Source organism: Vipera berus (assembly GCF_964194415.1).
Source record: "Vipera berus genome assembly, chromosome: 2".
In the NCBI taxonomy this organism is placed as follows: domain Eukaryota; kingdom Metazoa; phylum Chordata; class Lepidosauria; order Squamata; family Viperidae; genus Vipera; species Vipera berus.
Window position 1 is genome coordinate 104,214,456 of NC_138203.1, and position 21,005 is coordinate 104,235,460.

Sequence of the window (21,005 nt, forward strand, 5' to 3'; positions counted from 1 at the left end):
CAAAAACTGAAGCTCCTGAAATTTTGTGATGACATGCTGCTGGGTAGAAATGATTCCAGTAATGTTGCAGGAATGAAGAAAACTAGAATTGTTGCATAAAGGTTACTTCTTCTTTAATATAAGTGAACAAATTCTAATAGAACCTCTCCAGTGATTAATATACTTGACAATGTAAGTCATTGTATTTTACAGGGGAAGCTCTTTCTTCCACTGCGGTAGAGGAAGAGATGGCGAATCAAACAACAGTAACAGAGTTTTTCCTCTTGGGTCTTACCACTGGACCAAAGACACAATTTGTTCTCTTTGGGATGTTTGTGATTGTCTACAGCATCACATTAATGGGCAATGTGATCATCCTGATGCTCGTTTGGCTGGATTCTCAACTCCACACCCCCATGTACTTCTTCTTAAGTAACCTCTCCTTTGTAGACATCTGGTACATAACTTGTACAATTCCTCAGTTATTAACCAATCTGTGGATCCCAAAGAAGACCATTTCATTTGCTGGTTGTGGTGTTCAGATCTACTTTTTCTTTGGCCTAGCCATTACTGAGTGTGTCCTCCTTGCAGTCATGGCCTATGATCGCTTTGTGGCCATATGTTACCCTCTGCGCTACACCCTCATTATGAACCAGAAAGTCTGCATCAAGTTGGTTTTAGCAGCCTGGCTCTTTGGCTTCCTTCTTGCAATGGTGCACGTAGCCAATACTCTCCAAATGCCTTATTGTGGTCCAAATGTCATTAACCACTTTTATTGTGACGTCCTGGTTCTGCTGAAACTTGTTTGTGCTGACACCCATTTCAATGAAATCATTGTGTTTGTGATTGCTGTCCTCATTCTTTTGTGTCCCTTCTCCTTTATACTGATCACATATGTCCACATTCTAATAACCATCTTGAAGATTCACTCCACACAAGGCCGGCGTAAAGCTTTCTCTACATGTGCCTCCCATATGACTGTGGTGGCACTGTTTTACGGAAGTGCTATGTTCATGTACATGAGACCTGGCTCAAACCATTCTCCAGACCAGGATAAAATGGTCTCCTTGTTCTACAGCATTGTCACACCCATGTTCAACCCCATGATTTACAGTCTCAGGAACAAGGAAGTGAAAGGGGCCTTGGTGAAAGTGTTGCAGAGATGCAACATCTGTCATGGGACTTAAAAGTTTATTGGAGGTCACAATGAAATGTTCACCTCAAATGTGGTCTAACTACGTTAGACTCAAAGTGGCTGATGCTTTGTAGCGATAACCTGGTGACTTATGTCCTCTTAACAATGTAATGGTAGTAGAGCAGTGGATATGTAAGATCTTGCTACATTCAAGGCATCGGCAAAGAGAAAAACTGTAAAGATTTTGCAAGGGACACTTTCATTTTTGCACACTAGGTGGGTGAGGCTAGAGTTAACCGAAAGTTATTAGCTTCCTCATCCCTAATATTTGTCATATTAGCAATGTTGACTTTTCACGATAGAAATTGCTTTTTTATTGAAATATCCATTTAAGCTCTCTTTGCTGGGAAAAAATTGCTCTGATTGTTATTAGAGGAATTGAGACTAGGCATGCTCTGTTTCCATTTCTGGTCTGTCATTTGTTAAATCCCAGTGTTTTTTTAAACTACTCATTGATAAGAATGATTATGACTTCATAGCTTATATATTAAAAACTTTAAAATTAATATTGTGTTCATTTAATTAACCAAGTAACTTTGGACAAATTGCTCTCAGGTGAATCTAACTTACCCTGCTTTGTTGTGTTGATAAGATGAAATTATTTTTATGTACTCCAGCCTAAGAGGAAGTGTGGTATAAAACTGCAATGAATGGCTAATTAAATAGTGCCCTGAGGGAAAATGTTTGTAGACTGTTGTGTGTTTATTTTTCCAAAACCATTCAAACTTTTATTTTGCCTTATTATTTAGAGAAGGCACTTGCAATTCCTGTGTCATAGCAACTCATTGAACTCGTAGCAACTTCAATAATAATTTTAATAGACTACAATAAAAGCAAAGATTTCCAACATGGGTTGGATTCAGACTAAGGTACCATCAAGCCCAAACTAGACTCAGATTATTATTCCCATCAGTCCAAGAATTCCCCCAAAATGTCAGTGATGTGAGGATGTGGGCACGACTGGATTGTAAAGGAGAACCATGACAGAAATATGCAAGAACCATTTCCTAGGCAAAGAGGGGTAAACATTCTTTCAGACCTGGGAAACAAGATAATATTTAGAAGCAGCTCAGGCAAACATTTTCCTGATTCCCTGGGGTATACGAAGAAGGGAAGACACAGTACACTCAGTCTTGTATGATTTTGTTATAGCCTATCTCAGTATAGTTCTAGTCATTCTATTGCTTTGTGCCTAAGGCAGGACTAGAAACACACCCCCTCCCCCAGTCTCCCAGATTCTAGACCAGACATGTCAAACACAAGGCCCGGGGGCCGGATCCGGCCCGCGAAGTGGTTTCATGTGGCCCGCGAAGCCATCCTGGAAACATTGAGGGAACGGCCCCCACTGCCTTGGCCCTGGCCCAGAGACCCTCCTTCTGCCAGAGACCCTCAGATCTGTCCCACTCCTGCCCAGGCCCCCATAAGCACCCTTGATGCGAACAATGTAGAGCTGGCCATGCCCACCCAGTAGGCCATACGCACTCTAGCCACGCCCACCCAGTAGGCCACGCCCACCCAGACCATACCCACTCGGCCCCCTGAGGGCAACCGCAATGCTGATGCGGCCCTCAATGAAATTGAGTTTGACACCCCTGTTCTAGACTGATTCCTTAGCCATTAGGGCAAACTGGTTCTCCAGTTTAACAAAAGCAATTCTCAATTTGATCCAAGGATGCGATGATAGTAGAACAGGGCAACAGTGTTTGATCATTGGGTAAACGGTGAGCTTGCACACAAGCAGCTGAGTTCTTGATAAAGTATCCAACATATGAGTTCATATTTGGCCAATAAAAGTCAGGATGGAGAATCTGTTTGGATTGCTTCTTGATGTTTTCATCAGCTTTAACAATTTGCACATATTAATTCTGGGATAACAATTCATTCATTCTGCATATTCTTAGATTATTGCAGTGGAACAGGGATTGCTTGTGGTCAAGGAGGGGGGATTGACCCATACGTTGAAGTGTTGTGATTAAAGCATCTTCCCAACAGTAAAGCAAAGTTCTTTTAATGACAATTCCTTAAAATTTAAACATATCTAGATCATCAACCTGACAAGCATATTCCTCTAACAGATAATGAAAGTCAAGAAAAGGAATCAGGAGCATTCAGATTCCAAAACTCTATTGTTAAAACAAAAGTATACAGTTGCAATCTCCAACTGAGACCCTGAATGCAAGATGACAAACTTCATATTGTTGAACCATATGTGTGAGCAGTTGTGAGCTATCAACAGCACAAATGGATATTTATTTATTTAGAAAATTTATATTGCCACCTACTTGCACATGGCGACTCAAGGCAGCTTACACAGATATAAAAACACCATACAAAAGAAATAAAAATAATAAGAGAAATAATAAAATAATCACCCCACCACCCCACCCTGGAAACAACACACATTCATATTAGCCATTTAATGCCACTCTCGGTTCCCCAGGCCAGGTGGCAGAATAGAGTGTTAGAGTGGGAGCCAGTCCAATCTCTGGGGGGATGATGTTCCAGAGAGATGGGGGGGGCATCACAGAGAAGGCCCTTATTCTGGGTCCCGGCAGATGTATCTTCATCAGTAACATTAATATGTTCTATAACATGGCATGTGTCTCAAAATTATGTGGGGAACAAGAAATACATGATTCAGGAACATATTATTTAATATTGGTAATTCAATGTCCTGATGATGTTTTACATAGGGGCCTTGTACATGTCTGTGGTTTAGAGCTTTCTGCTTTTCTTTCCCCCAAAAAGTTGATCTACTTGAGCTATGAATGGCTATCATCTTCAAGAAGCAGTTTTTTTTCCACGATAGAAAGTAGTTTTCAATGTTCAAAACATGATCCCAGCTTGGTTTGTTTTCTCTGCTGACCTATGTGGCCAGTAGGAACGATGGAGCTGGCAGTGTTGTTGAGGCTTGGAGTTGGCTGTGGAAAATTAGATGACAGCTTCTTCCTGGTAGTGCAACAATTAATCAATCAATCAATCATTTTATGCCACCCATCTTCCATACAAAGTGACTCTGGGTAACTTACAGGTTATAAAACAAATATAAATAGTTTAAAAATTAAAAGATTAAAACAACACAGAGTTAAGAACTATACTAAAACTGAACTAAGAGAGTTAAGAGCTGGATGGAATAAGGATGAGGCCTTCTTATCCCATCAGTCACCTTCAGCAGTGAACATCCCCCCCACCCGTCAGGGCCCCAAGTCAGCTGACAAAGCCAGGTATTGATACCCCTGTGGAAGGTCCAGAGAGAGGAGGCAGTTCTTACCTCTGATGGTAGAATATGCCACAGGGATGGGGCCACAACAGAAAAGGCTCTTCTCCTTGATCCCGCCTGTTTCAATTCTCTAGCAGGCATTTTCTGCTGGTGCGAGTGGGCTGGTCTTGACCCCTTGGGGAGAGATGACTTATCAGATACCCTGCATTTAGCATTTATCAAAGTAGATTGGATGAGTTCTCCGAAAGTGCAAGTGGGCTGGACAGAGCTGCTTGGCAAGGTGTACACCTATTTTAAAGTATTTGTTGTCCTTTCTATTTGTTTACTTTTCAGGTAAAAAGAGCTTTCACTTTTTGTTTCAAACTTCCTTATCTTTTAATTTTATTCTCTCTTATCTTGATCATTCTTTATAAAATTCTTAACCTCAGTTTTTAATTCTGCCTTTATTTTCTCCATATCGTTTAGTACCCTCTCCTGTATCTGTTGGAAAATTTCATTTAACCTTGTCACTTGTTAATTTATTCAACTTCATCAGGGATAGTGATGTTGGTCATGATAATAACTAATGATGATGATGAAGGTACTAATGAAGTTACCTAGTTGGCTAATGAAACATATTGCGATTGAAGATTAAATATCCCTTCCTACCAGCTTCATTGGTTTCCTGAGTCACACTTTTTTATTTTATGCAGATAGCTTGACTTAGTTACTCTTCTCTTCTTAATTTGTGATGTGCTGCTGGGCTTGAGACTTATATCCATGTCTCCTCAGGAGCACAGTCTTCTGCTAACTGCCATGTTGGAAATTTGATATATTTGCTGGTCATGCTCTTCAGCTACTTGTTGTGATGCAGGCTGAAATTCAGATTAGTCAAGCTCTTTAATTTCTGAACTTTAAAGAATAACAGATTTTTTGTCTGAAATGTTATTGGGTCTCCTGCTTGAACAGGGAGTTCGACTAGAAGACTAGACTAGACTAGACTAGACTAGACTAGACTAGACTAGACTAGACTAGACTAGACTAGAATAGAATAGAATAGAATAGAATAGAATAGAATAGAATAGAATAGAATAGAATAGAATAGAATAGAATAGAATAGAATAGAATAGAGCTGAAAGGAACCTTGGAGGTCTTCTAGTCCAGCCCCCTGCTTAAGCAGGAGAACCTATACCATTTCAGACAAGTGACTGTCCAGTCTCTTCTTAAAAACCTCCAGTGATGGAACGGCCACAATTTCTGGATGCAGCTGTTCCACTGCTTAATTGTCCTCACTGTTAGGAAGTTTCTCCTTAATTCCAGGTTGCTTCACTCTTTGGTTCTAAGGTCCCTTTCAAGACTTCCAAGGTCCCTTCCAATTCCGTTATTCTGTTATTAGGGGACAAGTCACTGGTTTCAACAAGGAATTGCAGTATGTTGCTTAAAGATACAAGATTAATTGTTCAAGTCCATTGTGGCTAACTAGGATTAAGAAAAAAACATGCCATTTTTCTTATTGTATTTTATTTAATAGTAGTTTTGTGGTGGAACCTGAGATACGTATGTTGTAAATAACAAAATAAAGCATATTTCCTTTTTTTCTTCATTACTACCTGCTTTTTCATCCATTTTCACATTTTTTTAATCCAACAGTTAAGTACTATAAATTCAAAATTCAAAGCAAGAGATGATAGATGTCTCTGATTTGGGCTTTATAAAGTATTGGTGCTGTAAAAGACTCAAAGCAAAATATATTTATTAGCAATACAACCTGGCCTCAAGTATAGGATTCTGAACGGCATTTTGACTTTGTTCATTTATACATTACTGATGTACAGATACTTATTAGCTTCAGTACAAATTGTTCACAGAAAGTTTTTAAAACTAACAAGCGCACAGTGAATTTGGTCAAGGAGCTAGTGTTTCTACTCATTATGCAATACAACTGTGTCAACTATAACAAAGAATTGCAGTAAACCTTGTAACTGAAAATGAACTATGTTGCTTATAGATACAGGATTAATTGTTCAAGTCCATTGTGGCTAACTAGGATTAAGAAAAAAACATGCCGTTTTTCTTATTGTGTTTTATTTTAATAGTAGTTTTGTGGTGGAAACTGAAATACGTATGTTGTAAATAAACAAAATAAAGCATATTTCCTTTTTTTCTTCATTACTACCTGCTTTTTCATCCACTTTCACATTTTTTTAATCCAATAGTTAAGTACTATAAATTCAAAATTTGCTATTTTGAATTGAAATTAAGGGCATGTTCTCAAAACACTAAATATGCCAGCCCCAAAGTTGGGGAGTCTTGGTGTAGAAGAGATTTAATACTTCTCATTATGCAGACCAGCTGAGCACTGGGGTTATTAAAAATGTAAAATCAATAGAATACTAATACTAATAAAACTTTTCTGTCTAAAAAAATCATACAAAGTTTCAGCTATAGCAATTATAATGCAATCAATGTAGTTTGTGCTACTGTTTTCATTTCTTCGGGTGCTGCCAGAAGGGCAGTTTAAAACTGCAAAGTCTGAATCTGAACAATTTCTCCATCCAGAAGAAAATGTGCTATATCATAAAGAGATTGCAGAAGGAACAGCCTGAAAACAGGAAAAAAAATAGGCTTCCTGAATTAATTCTGCTCAAGCAAATCTCTTCTCTTTAAGTACACATCCTATTCATTAGTTTAACATTATGCTAGTTTTATTTATATAGCCAGAGATTTCATTTGAAGACAAATAAAAATAAACCACAAATGAAATTGAGAAATACAATATGATCGGAACTATTAAAAGCAATGATATTAGAACCAGTCCTGCTATATATGCCTAAATCAAAAATGTCTAATTTGTCAGAAGTAACAATATTAATAATAGTTCTTAAAAAGTAGGAAAAACCACAAATTAATGCAGAGGATGGATAAAGTTTTACATAATAATAATCTAAGTTGGGAGACGATAGCAGAGATCACGGGCTCACAACAAAACACAACTTTCACTGGTTCTGACCCTGTTATCAATACAAAGTATCAACCAACACTTTCCAGTTAGAACACATTTGAACTGAACATTTCATTCTTACCTCCAAGAACAAACATTAAGTCCCACAAGAGACTTGCATCTCTGCAGCACTTTCACCAAGGCCCCTTTCATTTCCTTGTTCCTGAGACTGCAAATCATGGGGTTGAACATGGGGGTGACAATGCTGTAGAACAAGGAGACTATTTTAGCCTGGTCCAGTGAATGGTTTGAGCCAGGTCTCATTACATGAACATAGCAGTTCCATAAAACAGTGCCACCAAATTCATGTGGGAAAGTTGCCTTTGTGAATGCCTTGGATGGAGTGAATCTTAAGATGGCTATTATAATACAAACATATGTTGCCAGTATAAATGAGAAAAGACCGAAAAGGATGAAGACCCCAACCAAAAACACAATGATTTCATTCACAAACAAGTTTCAGCAGAACCAGGATGTCAGAGTAAAAGTGGTTAATGACATTTGGACCACAGTAAGGCATTTGGAGAGTATTGGCTACGTGCACCATTGCAAGAAGGAAGCCAAAGAGCCAGGCTGCTAAAACCAACTTGATGCAGACTTTCTGGTTCATAATAAGGGTTTAGCGCAGAGGGTAACATATGGCCACAAACGATCATAGGCCATGACTGCAAAGAGGACACACCCAGTAATGGCCAGACCAAAGAAAAAATAGATCTGAGTACCACAACCAGCAAATGAAATGGTCTTCTTGGGGATCCACAGGTTCCCAAAGGAATTATAATAAATTCTACGAAGGAGAGATTACTTAAGAAGAATTACATGAGGGTTTGGAGTTGAGAATCCAGCCAAATAAGCATCACAATGATCACATTGGCCATTAATGTGATGTTGTAGACAACCACAAACATCCCAAAGAGAAAAAAGCTTGTCTTTGGTCCACTGGTAAGATCGATTCGCCATCTCTTCCGATGAATGGCTAAGGGAACTAGGTATATTTAGCCAACAAAGAGAAGAGTTAAAGGTGACATGAGTGCAATACTACAGTGGCTGTCACAGAAAGGAGGGGGTTGATTTATTCTCCAAAGCATCTGAGGGCAGGACTTGTAATGGATAGAAGCCTGCTAAAGAGAAGCAACCTAGAACTAAGGAGAAATTTCCTGACAGTGGAAACAATTAATCATTGGAACAACTTGGAGTAGTAGGCGCTCCGTTGCTGGAGGTTTTCAAGAGGAGATTGGACAACCATTTGTCCAGGATTATATAAGGACTCCTGCCTTGGACAGGAGATTGCTCTAAATTCCTCTGATATCTCTTCCAGCCCTATGATTCTACGCAATTCTATATAATTCTGACTTTTCTTGTTCCAAAAAGAATTACTGGAGGCGCGCTTGACCTAATAATGCCTATAATACATATCATGATGTATTGAAGGCTTTTTAAATAATAAATGTTGATGTATAAAGAATTACAATTATTCATTTATTGAATATATAATTTGCACCTTTAGTCACAATGAATTTGGAATGGTATGCAGTAAAATATAATTTGAATTCCTTGTAAACATAAGAAACAAATGAATATTTTAATTTTAAAAGGAGAGAAAGCCATAGCCAAATATCAGTCTGAAGTTTTACTAGTGGCTTTTTTGAGATGTCTACATAGTGCAAATTTTCACATCATCAACCTCAGGCTGACTTGGATCTATAGTAAACATCTATAATAAATAGATCCCTCTGTAGTTTCCAGTTATTATCGGAAGAAAAAAGCACCAATTGTGGCTTTGTTTTTATTTACACAAATTAATAATCATTAAAAGAAAAGGATAACTTGAATCTATATGCTACTGAGATCACATGTTGAAACCATATTAATTTCATTCAACTATTTTCAGCAATTCTGGGAAGTCGGGGAAGGGGATGGGAGGGTAGGGTGGGGTTGGGGAAAGGGGGGGAGGAGGGGAGGTTTTTTTGTTTTTCCTTTTTGTATTTTAAAATGTATTTTAAAACTTTTCAATTAAAAAAAACTATTTTCAGCAATTCTGAACCCAAAGGAGCATATTAGTGAGGTACATATCTGTGTATTTTGTTATCACCTTCTGTCCGACCCAATGGAGATTTATACCAAATAATCCTCAGAGGCGAGTTGAACAGTGATGGTAAAATAGGTCTAAAGGGAGCCTTGGCTGACTTTCCAAGGGACATTTCTAATCTTGCCTCTTCAGGGAGATGTTTCCAAAGTTAAAGTTTTGATAATCTTAATGAGCATCTGGGGACTAAAGTTAACCTGAGGCTTACATCAGAACAGAGACTTCTTCAAAGTACAACGTTGCTTCCATAGAATGTCATAGAGAATATCACAGCTTCCACAGTTCTGATCTTTGTAGAATATATATTTTCCAAGGCCTTTATGACTTCTCTACCAAGTGCTAATCTTTTCCGTGTTTCTTCTCTGCTTGTTCCATTACTGTAGAACAGTTAATAAAGAGGGGGCTAAATAAGAAGTCATTTGTTGAAGTGAATAGATTATGATTTTGCTATTCATAAATAAAATGGCATATATCGAGAAGATTTAATACAATATCAGCAGTTAATAACAAGTTATGTAGAACTCCAGTCACATTTATATCCAGAATATTCTTTGCTTGCTTGACAAAGCATGTCAATTTTGTCAAATTAAATATGAGAAGAGATAAAAAGCATCCTTAATACCTGTTCTGTACCAGCCTGCTACCGGCCCTGCAGAAAAGGCAGGGACAACCCCTTTACAAATGGCAAGAGGCTGGAATTAAGCCTGCCAAGTTTATTAACATAAAACAGAGCAAAATAAGACACCAACCATGAAACAGGAGCTATGAAACAGGAACTATTCAAGCGGTTGCCTTCAGCAAACCAGCCCTCCCACGCATTCCCCTTTTATACAGTTCAGGGCATGGCTTCTCTCTGCCTCCTTCCGAGGTGCCCCATTGCCTTCCTCTGTGTACTCCTGATTGACTGCCTCCTGCGTCGGGCGTCCTTGAACAGGGCCAGCTGTGGGTCATCTTCATCCACGCTGTCAGGCTCACACAGCTGGGTCTCCGTCATGACCAGGTGGGAGGGGCCTGGCTGAGGGCTCTCATCAGCAAGCTCTTCAACACCCCCCTCCTCCTCTGAGTTGTCCGACCCAACTGCCGAACCCACAGGGTGACCCTGAATCACAACAATACCTTCTGTAAGACAAGTTAATATATAAGGAAATAATTCCATTTGTATCGATCCTTATTATAGCATACTATAATCCAATTAATAAAAAACTGGGAAATCTGTATTTGGCAAAATTTGCACTGTATCAAAGTTTTTTCTTACATTCAGCAACACCACCCCCTGTCAATTTCAGGTTTTTTAGAATGTGTATCCAAAATGACAATTAAGGGACAAAGTGTAATGGTAAATGTCAATATTGAAAAGTTGTTGCTTAGATATTGAGTCATATGAAAAAGAAATTCGTTGCCTTGGACAATGTGCTACAAACAGGTACAGACAGGTGCATCATCAATGTACCTGTCTGTAGCACTTTGTAGTACATTGATGATGTACCTGTCTGTAGCTACAGACAGGTACATCATCAATCATCATCAGGTACAGACAGGTACCTCAATGTGCTACATCATCTTCATCAAGATTATTCAGGCTCCCAGTGGCTTATAGTAAAATAAAACATAATAAAACTTCCATGGTAAAGAAAAGGCAAATGTAATAAATATAACCTACAGCCCTAATAATATTAAGAGAAGACAATTCTTATACTTAAAAACAACAGTAATAGTAACAACATACAAATAATGAAGAACAACCAGATCTCCCATGCTGTCTAGAAGAGTTCATTCTTAGCCTCCAGCAGCCATCATCAATGGAGCCAGTTTAGCTACCAGAGGGAAGCTGTATAGGTGCCATTGTCATCATCTTCACCATCAGCAGCAGTTTATCCTGGGAGGATGTAAAAATTAACTCTGGTTCGGTGATCCTGCAAGAACCTTGGTGTCAAACTTCATAAGTCAAACTAGCACTCTGAATAGTACCTGCAAACCTGTAGACAATGCAGAGCCTGTAATAGTGGTGGCGAACCTATGGCACACGTGCCAGAGGTAGCACACAGAGCATTCTCTGCGGGCATGTGCGCCGTCACCCCAGCCCTGCTTCCCCCCATGGAGGAGAGTTGCCCCCAGGCGCGGCCCGCGCAAAGCAGCACAGCCAAGGACATGGCAGCTGGGCATCAAGGACAAGACACCTCCCTCGCACCCCGTTGCATGCAGATGATGCTGTGGGGCGCAGGCAGAGGGCATGGCCGCCATGGTGTTGCAGGGCCACCTGAGCGATCTACTGCAGTGGGCCTTGGAGGCGGTAGGTGGCCCTGCAGGCAGGTGGTGCAGGGCGTTTTTTGGGCACTCGGTGTCTAAAAGATTCACCATCACTGGCCTATCAATCCATACTGTTTAATGTGATCAAAGTGCCTAGCACTAGTCAACAAATGGACTCTTACATTTTGCATCAATTTTATTTTCTAAAATGTTTTCAAAGGCATTCCCATGTAGAATACATTGAAGAAGTTTAACCATGTGGTGATAAGGTGGTAACGCTGTAGCCAGATCCATTCTCTTCAAGAAAGTCTAAATAAAGTTGGGCAAAACTCTTTTAATCAGAACTTCCGCATGCCATCTAACAGTAGTTGTGAGATTAGGAGGATCCCCAAGTCATGGTATAGACGTCTCCCTCCCTGTCTTCCTCCATGTGAAATAGTGCTGCTAAACCTGTCAAGGTATAAATCACCTTAGTAGAGGGCGAAGGACCGTGCTTCAGAGGATGCATGATGTGCATGAAGGAAGGAAATAAAACACGACACATAATCTTACTAAATACCTTTTAATTACAAAAACTAAATATATATTATAAAGTGAGCTAGCTGACTACATCCTAACATAACAGACAGTAACAGCAAAGTGAAAGACAATAAAAGAATAACTGTGAGAAACTTTTTCTAGGCATGCGCACAAAACAGTCTGAAACCATAACATAGCTGGACATATGACACTATGGTTACATGATAAGCTATCACCACAGGTGCAGAGAGCAGGGGAAATGTACAGTTAGAAATGAACTTTTCTGACGAACTAAAAAAAAGTGCAGTGACAAAACCTAACCCAGGATACATGGTTAATGGTATCAAAAGCCACCAAGAGAACCAAAAAGACTGCTTCTATCTCTCTCCCTACCAAGATTCCAATAAATGACATCTAACCGAACAACTAATTCAGTCTCCATCTGATGCCCAGGCTTGCACTCTGAATGAAAAGGTCCAGATAATTCATTTTTCCTAGGGATCTGCAACTGAATCCCCCCACCAGTGTTCAACAATGTTCCTAAAGAAAAAGTTTGGGAAGTGGGCTGTTGTCAAAAACCACTGGATCCAAAAAGGGCCCACTATTTGACTTCTTTCTTTTTAGCCTTAATTATTGTAAGATTAAATTTGAATTTGAATTTGTCATACACTTTTGATATTCAGTTGTTAAACCTATTACTTTTGAGAAACACAGGACTTACTATGTACAATATATGTGTTCTGTTCCCCCCCCCCGGGTACAAACAGACGGACAAGCAGGCATGACTAGCAAGGGTTAATTCCTCAGGCTTGCCTTCTGATAAGGCCTTGGCAGCAAAATACAAACAGTCAGCCAAAATAGGCTCGTTACCTCAAGCGTGGGTTGGAATGAGATAACTTCCAAACAATTACTCAAAATGAGTCCAAGCAAACAGTCCAGAAACGTACAGAAATGTACAGAAGCGTTGTCAAGAATTCAGGCCAGGGTTTCAAACAGGTAATAAATCCAACAGACTTCCAAAGATGTGACCAGAAGTTGATTAACTTATTGTTCGTCACAAAGTCCTCAGAGCAGCCACACCCCCTTTTGTACCTTGTGGGCTGTGGCTCAGTGACTCAGCTAATCCCTGACCCTCCAACTCTTCCTACGCTGCTGTAAACGCTTGGCTCTGTGCCGTTCTCGGGGATCTAGCCATGATTCATCTCTGCTGCTCTCCATCTGCTGCAGCTGCTCTGGCTCACTCCCAGCCTGGCTAATCACAGGCTGCTCCTGTCGCCTTCAGATGGAGATGGAGGCCTTGCTAGAGGGGAGGGTCCCAGAGAGGGAGGCCTTGCCAGTTCCTCCCCATCCTCCTCAGAGTCTTCTTCCTCAGGTAGGACAGGCTCAGGGGTCGGGGCCACAACAATATGGTAGTCCTTCAGGTACGAAAAAACCATGCTTTTATGCAATTCATCTGTGGACACGAAGGTGGCTCTGCAGTCCTATGAGCCGTGGTAGGACAGTGGTTAGAATGCAGTACTGCAGGCTACTTCTGCTGACTGCCGGCTGCCAGCAGTTCGGCAGTTCAATTCTCACCAGGTCAAGGTTGACTCAGCCTTCCATTCTTCCAAGGTCAGTAAAATGAGGACCCAGATTGTTGGAGGCAATATGCTGAGTCTGTTAACCACTTAGAGAAGGCTGTAAAGCACTGTGAAGTGGTATATAAGTCTAAATGTTATTGTTATTACTATTGCAATTCCAGAAGCACAGAGTCTATCACAATGGGGGGCACTGGAACTCCATTGTTATAGTAACTGTGGGTATTATTCTGTATGTGGCTCACAATTTTTGCCATGCCTTTTGTCAAAGCCAGTGAAGGCTTCATAGCAAGGACTCATCAGAGGGTTATATTAGTAGCCAGAGTTTCTAGTTACCTTGGCTAGATAGCACAATGGTTTGGATTTCTTTCATAGTATCTTTATAGCACTTGTGTAGTTGACCTCAAGGTCTCTTCCCTGACTCCAATACAGTTGGTAAGGCATACAGTGCTCATCCATTTTGATGATGTGTTCCATTCACATCTAGTGTCTGATAATAGGGACTCAGTGTTGATGGTCTCCATGCAATCAAGACCTCCAAATTGGAGGCACGGTCTTGCCAACAAATGCTGAGAATGAAGCAGAGAGCACGTATGTGAAATTTCTCCAGTTGTTTAATGTGCTTTTGGTATAAAGTCTGGGACTTACATCTATATAAGAGGGAAGGAATAACCACAACTAGTCTAGCCAAAGAGCATAGCAGTATCTGAAAATAATCTTGTTATTATATTATACTGGTAGAAATGAAAATAACACATTGGATAATCAGCAAAGAATATATAATGGGTAGTTGGTGGACCAAAATTTGGATGCAGTCCTGAGAAATAATCTGGCATAATAAATTAAGGAATAATGAAAATGTCAGCTCATTGAAATATTTGCAATGTATGTCAGTATAGACTTCCGCATTAAGCATCCATTTTGGTCTAATGATTAAGACACTTGGCTAGAAACCAGGAGACTATGAATTCTACTCCCACCTTAGGCACAAAAGCCATCTGGGTGACTTTAGGGCAGTTACACTCTCTCAGTCCAACTCATCTCACAGGATTGTTATGGGTAAAATAGAAGGCTGAAGAAATATCAGTTATGTTCACCACTTTGATATCTGTGGAGATTCTCAGTCACTCAAGTCATGGTTGTCCCAAAGGTGCCTTTTCAAAAGGCAACTGTACTTTCTTTGTTTTTCCTTGAAGATGTTTCACTTCTCATCCATGAAGCTTTTTCGTTCTGACTGAATGGTGGAGAACGGAAAGCATCTGGTTGTTAGCACTCTTTCTGAGAGTCGCTGGAGATTTATTAAATAATACAAATGTTCTTGGACAACACGATCCTTTGAGCAGTTCCAAGAAGGTTCCACACCCTGAGGGCACAGATAAACCTCCAAGTGGCCTCAACAACTCTCAGAAAGAGTGCTAACGACCAGATGACTGCAGACAATATAAATCCTTCCATTCCCCACCATTCAGTTAGAATTAAAGAAGCTTCTTGGATGAGAAGCAAAATATCTTCAAGGAAAAGCAAAGAAAGTCCAGCTGCCTCTTGAAAAAGCACCTTTGGGTTCACCGCTTTGAGTTATTTACAAAAATAATAAAGGCAAGATATAAATAAATATTCTCTCAGTCAGGTACATTTCTGCAAAGAATTACGTATAATAACAGAAAAAGAACACTACTGGGAGCAATAAAACTTATTCCAGGACCATATATTGCATATTAACCTCTGCTGTACCTGCTAATTTATCTGGAAACAATGTAAAACAAGTGCAAAATTCTGTTTTCCTTTCATGGATTATTTTGTTTTTAAGCTGTTTCCATTTTAATCCTTATCCTTCTTTCATGTAAATGAAACACAGAAATACAACTAAAGATAGCACAGAGATGATCATTCAGAACACACGAGTCAAAATATGTTAATTAAAGATCCAGCCTGACTCCCATGTATACAATCCTGAATTTAGTTTTCACTTTCTGATATACAGAAATCTTTATTAATTTCATCAATGACTGTCCACAGAAAGTTCTTGTCTGTAATAAGCTCACAGTTGGATTTAATTAAGGAACCAGAGTTCCCACACATAGTGTAATCCAGCCTTGTCAACCATAACAAGGAGTTGCAGTGGACCTTATTATTAAAAATAAACAAGATAGTGTGTTTAACCACTGAAATCCATTGTGGCTAATTAATTTTTTTTAAAGTGCCTTTGTTTTCTTATCTTCAGTACATCAGTAGATTCTATCTTTGGGAGACCCTATCACTAGACAAGTGAAAGGATATTAACAATTGGGACTTTCAGTAGATGATGTGAATTCATTTACCCTTCATAGAATTGTGGGAGGAAACTAACACATAAACATGCTCTATAGTGCCCTGGATTACGCTAAGGTGGTCTATATAAAATATTCTGAATGTTATTTACCCAATATTTAAAATGTGTAGAAAGAAGGAGATACCATATTACTAGCACGAATTACATAAATAGCGATAACACTTAGCAATAGCACCTAAACTTGTATACCATCCCAAAGTCCTTTGCAAATAATGCGAAAGATTAGTATGATAACAGTGAATGTTAACAACTACATCAGTTTTTTAAAAAATTCAGAGTAGGAAATAAATTATTTTTGGCCCAAAACCAGTTGAGTGACCTTGGGCCAGTCACTCTCTCTCAGCTCTAGGCAATGGCAATGTTCCCAAAGAAGCATAGAAGATGACAAGATATCATGTCTCTAAAAGGTACAAGTGTCTGTAAAAATACTGGTAGGAGGAAGCATCTTCTTCCAAAATGTTTGGAAGCTCATTGTCAGATTTCTTCTAACTCAAGGGCTTTAGTTTTTCTTTCCTTAGCTGATGAGAAAACATATCTCAGAGCATTTTCCCCCTTTCTTAAAGTTCCTACATCGCGTGGTGGCACAGTGGTTAGAATGCAGTACTGCAGGCTAGCTCACTGCCCACTCCAGGAGTTCGATCCTGAGCAGCTCAAGGTAGACTCAGACCTTCCATCCTTCCAAGGTTGGTAAAATGAGGACCCAGCTTGCTGGGGGCAATATGTTGATTCTGTAAACCACTTAGAGAAGGCTGTAAAGCACTGTGAAGGGGTACATAAGTCTAAGTGCTATTGCCATTGCTACATGATGCAACCTGGCACCAGCTTGACAAACGAGTGAGACAAGGCTACATAATCTCTCCTTCCATTTTGAAGCTATATGCTGAATGTAGGGAATTTAAGGAAAGCTTTAATTGGAAGAAGATGAACGTTATTTTAAAACTGGAGGGAAAAACATTAATAACCTGCACTATGTTGATGAGAGACAAAAATGCAAAGGATCTGCAAGCTCTAGTAATAGAAGTCAAGCATAATAAAAAAGTAGAAATCAAATCAAATGTAAAGACAACCAAACTAATGACAACAGGTACAATGGCCAGCCTTAGAATTGACTATGAAGATATCAAAGTAGTAGATAACTTATTCCTTTTAGGTTCTAGGAACAAGCAATCAAGAAGTGTGCTACAGAATAGCAGTTGGTAGAGAAAGCTCTAAATGATGGGCTGGCAGGAAAGAGACAAAGAGGATAACCAGGAGCAAGGTGGGATGGACAGTTACAGTGGCAATGAGCGCACTGTTGCAAGACCTGAAAGACCAGATTAGGAAGAGATATGACCAAAAAAAGTCATCCATGTGATCACTAAAAGTCAACACTTATTGATGGCATATCATTAGTCAGTCAAAGTTTCTAACTTCATTCTGAACCTTAACATTTTGAACATTCCCTGAAGTAGTACGTATGACTTTTTGTTATGTTTAAATAGTTAAGAATATAAATATGCTTAAACTGAGAATGAATAGTTTTCCCTTCCTCTTCTACTTCCTTTCCTTGCAATAGCTAATAGTATACATAACAACTCTGACACAAAACAATACGGCACGCAGCTGCTGAAGTTATCTACAGCAGGTAAGACCTGGATGGTTATCCATGAAAAAATTAAGACAAATGTTGTCTTTAATATGCCACAACTCTTGGAATTCAATATACATTTTATCATTAATTTCACTAATTCTCACCAGGAGGTGCTGTTGCCATTTTGAGCCTACATTAAAATCAGTGACTGGAAAGAATTCTCACCACTACTTTAAATCCAGACTGTTGATGCTTATATTTACACCAAAATCTCCCACAGTGATGGTGCCTGCCACTGAGATCATCATAAGATGCCCTCTTCCAAATTCTTCCATCACTTGAAGAATGAAGGTTGGTGTTTTCTTCATAATGGCACCTCATTCAGGCTCTCCTTCTCCCAAGCGATTCAATACATTTTCTGTATAATATACTCCAGGGTCTTATTTTTGTATTTTGTATTATAGCTTCCCTTAAAGCACCATAGGAAGGAAGGAAGGAAGGAAGGAAGGAAGGAAGGAAGGAAGGAAGGAAGGAAGGAAGGAAGGAAGGGAGGGAGGGAGGGAGGGAGGAGGGGAAGGGGGAGGGGGAGGGGGAAGGAGAAGAGGAAGGAAGGGAGGGAGGGAGGGAGGAGGAGGGGGAGGGGGAGGAGAAGAGGAAGGAAGGAAGGAAGGAAGGAAGGAAGGAAGGAAGGAAGGAAGGAAGGAAGGAAGTTCTAACCCTCACTTAAGCTTCTGTGAATATGAGTTAATAAGGCTCATGTCTTGTCCAAAATGTCTACATCCAGTGTTATTCATATGTGAATAATAATGCAGACTTTCAACATATGAAATGGGGTTGCTAAAACTTTATGCTATTTAAGTGGCTGCTCACAAAATACTGTGCTAAATTTTCTGATAGAATAACAAGAATATAAAACAAAATACTACTGAAGATGTTTTTTGGGGGAAAAGGATGTCCTTCCCTGTATGTACTCATTATATATTCTTAGGTTCAATATTTTTAGATGCCGATGAATATCTCACTTTTCTTCCAAGAAGATCGTGGTGCCGCTCATAATTTCATTCTCACCACAGGCATTGACTGAATGATGAATGAGATGCCCTGATGGATAGAAGGGAATCTAAATCCACTCTCCCCTTCTTCCTTTTGCATTGAACTTATTACATCTGATTGGCTTTCCAAAACAAGCCACTGCTGATATTATTACTTGTTTTGCTTATGAAACAGTAGACAAATAGATAAATTAAGGAAATCCCAGAAAAACGTTTATTTCAGCAAGCTTGGAGATTCCAGAGAAATGGGGAACCTGTGAAATGCTTATTTTATGCAGGGCTCTGGTCCATTCTACTGCAGTTTTATTTTTATTTCTATTTGTATCTAATTGTTTTCAACTATTGTTTTAACTGACTGTTATTCTACAGTACCCAGAGTTATATTTTGGAAATGGGAGACTATATAAATTTGATGAATCAAAAATAAATAATGAACATGACTATGCACAGAAAGATATACGTTCCTCTTTGACATCAGCCATGCACAGCGTTTGCCTACAAATATATGCTGTAAACTAATCATAAAGAAGGGATTTCTCCAGGCAGTTTGGGAAGGGAGGGAACCATTCAAAAGCTACAAAAGTAGCTCCGCAGATTGTTCTCTTGTACCAGCTCCATAAAGTGAATGCAAGCATGAGAGACATGTACTACAACATTGGGTTATGCCCAAGACAGAGTTCACTGCAAGAAGATACTGGATTTATAGATGGATCTTTCTTGATACTAAAGTACTAAAAATCCAGCCAGTAGAGTTTTATCAAGGCACTCCAGAGAACATGGGTTTCCTAATAATGACAAAAATGGCTAAATTTAGGTTATTTCAATATATGATTACTGTGGTAAGATAATTGGAATTGTCTTCAAGTCATTCTTGAGTCCTGGCAGCTGCCTAGACACGCTGCAGGGTTATTTGGCCAATTTTTTGAAAGTGGCTTGCCCTTGCTGCCTTCCTCCCAGGGCTTAGAGAGAGGGACTAGCCCAAGGTCACCCAGCTGGCTTTCTGCCTAAAGCAGGACTAGAAGTCATAGTTGTCCAGTTTCTAGTCCAGCGAATGTCTCAAGACATGAACAGGTACTCTGCAAGACATAATTCATGGAAGAAATGGTTCACTTGCAGTTCTTTGGATTATCCATTCCAGAGCACTCAAATAGGTCAACCTGATTTCCAGGAAAGATACATGCTTGAACGTGCTTCTCTGTTCCTTCTTCCTTATTCCTCTGAAGATTAATATCAGCACTGAACAAACAGATTCAAGGAACGGAAGTTGACTTGTCCTTTCCCCCAGAAAAAACAATGTGTCATCCCACATCCTACACTTTCACCATTGGAAGATTGTTTTTTTCAAGAAAAGCAGTGATGTCCCCAGTAAAAATGTTTTTATGTAATGCTTTTAATATGTGATTACAACATATGGTACATGTACATAAGGAATCAATGCACCCTATACTAATATTTGGACTACCCCAAAATATTATCTAAAATTTCCTGCAGATACCTATACATAATCTAGGGAGCTGATCCTTTATAACCACACTCCCTTGCCAACATTAGCCAATGTATTAATAAGAATCTAAAAACCAAAAGTAAGCTTTGGGCTGTTAGAAATATGTTGTTAAAACCAAAAGAATATTGTCTATTCAATACCCTAATGCTTTATTCTGCCTACTGAAGCATTTAATAGAAGACTAGCAATAGTATATTACATGGAGAGATTAAAGACTGAAACAACTAATTTACAGTGATATGTCATGGTAATTATTGCTATGGATCCAATAAACCAAAGTCTTGGACTAAATAAATGTTAGGTCATATCAAAGAAAGAAAATGTTTCCATCTGCATTTCTCAGGCATTTTTCTGGCATATGGAGATTTGCATTGCTTCATATTTCCTTTCATCGAGCAGATTATGACTTAGGGTGGCATCCAAACCATTGCACTGTCACTGCTGTAGAATTTGGAAAGGAATACTATTACTGCAAAAGTCCTGTTTTTTATTGACTCTCATCTAGAATTGCTCATGCGAAGCAGTGAGTTATATGCAGTTGTATGCCACTGCTGAGATTCCAGCAAGCAAAATAAGAGGGGGTTTTGTGTGTGTGTGTGTGTGTGTGTGTGTGTGTGTGTGTGTACATATATATAGGTATGTATGTATGTATCTTTGTGAGGAGAGGTTGTTAGAGTTTTAAAAAAATGTGTAGGACATGATGGCAATATTGAGGAACCTATTTCTTAAGGAAAGGAAAAATACTGC

General features: G+C 39.3%; 1 protein-coding gene across 1 annotated transcript; it reads left to right on the plus strand.

Moving 5' to 3' along the window:
* Nucleotides 1-227: 227 nt before the first annotated feature.
* Nucleotides 228-1,166, plus strand: LOC308662769 (olfactory receptor 2A12-like; the record flags this gene model as incomplete). Its single annotated transcript, XM_081318914.1, has 1 exon — nt 228-1,166. One exon carries the CDS (start codon nt 228-230, stop codon nt 1,164-1,166), a length of 939 nt encoding a protein of 312 aa, XP_081175040.1.
* Nucleotides 1,167-21,005: the final 19,839 nt, after the last annotated feature.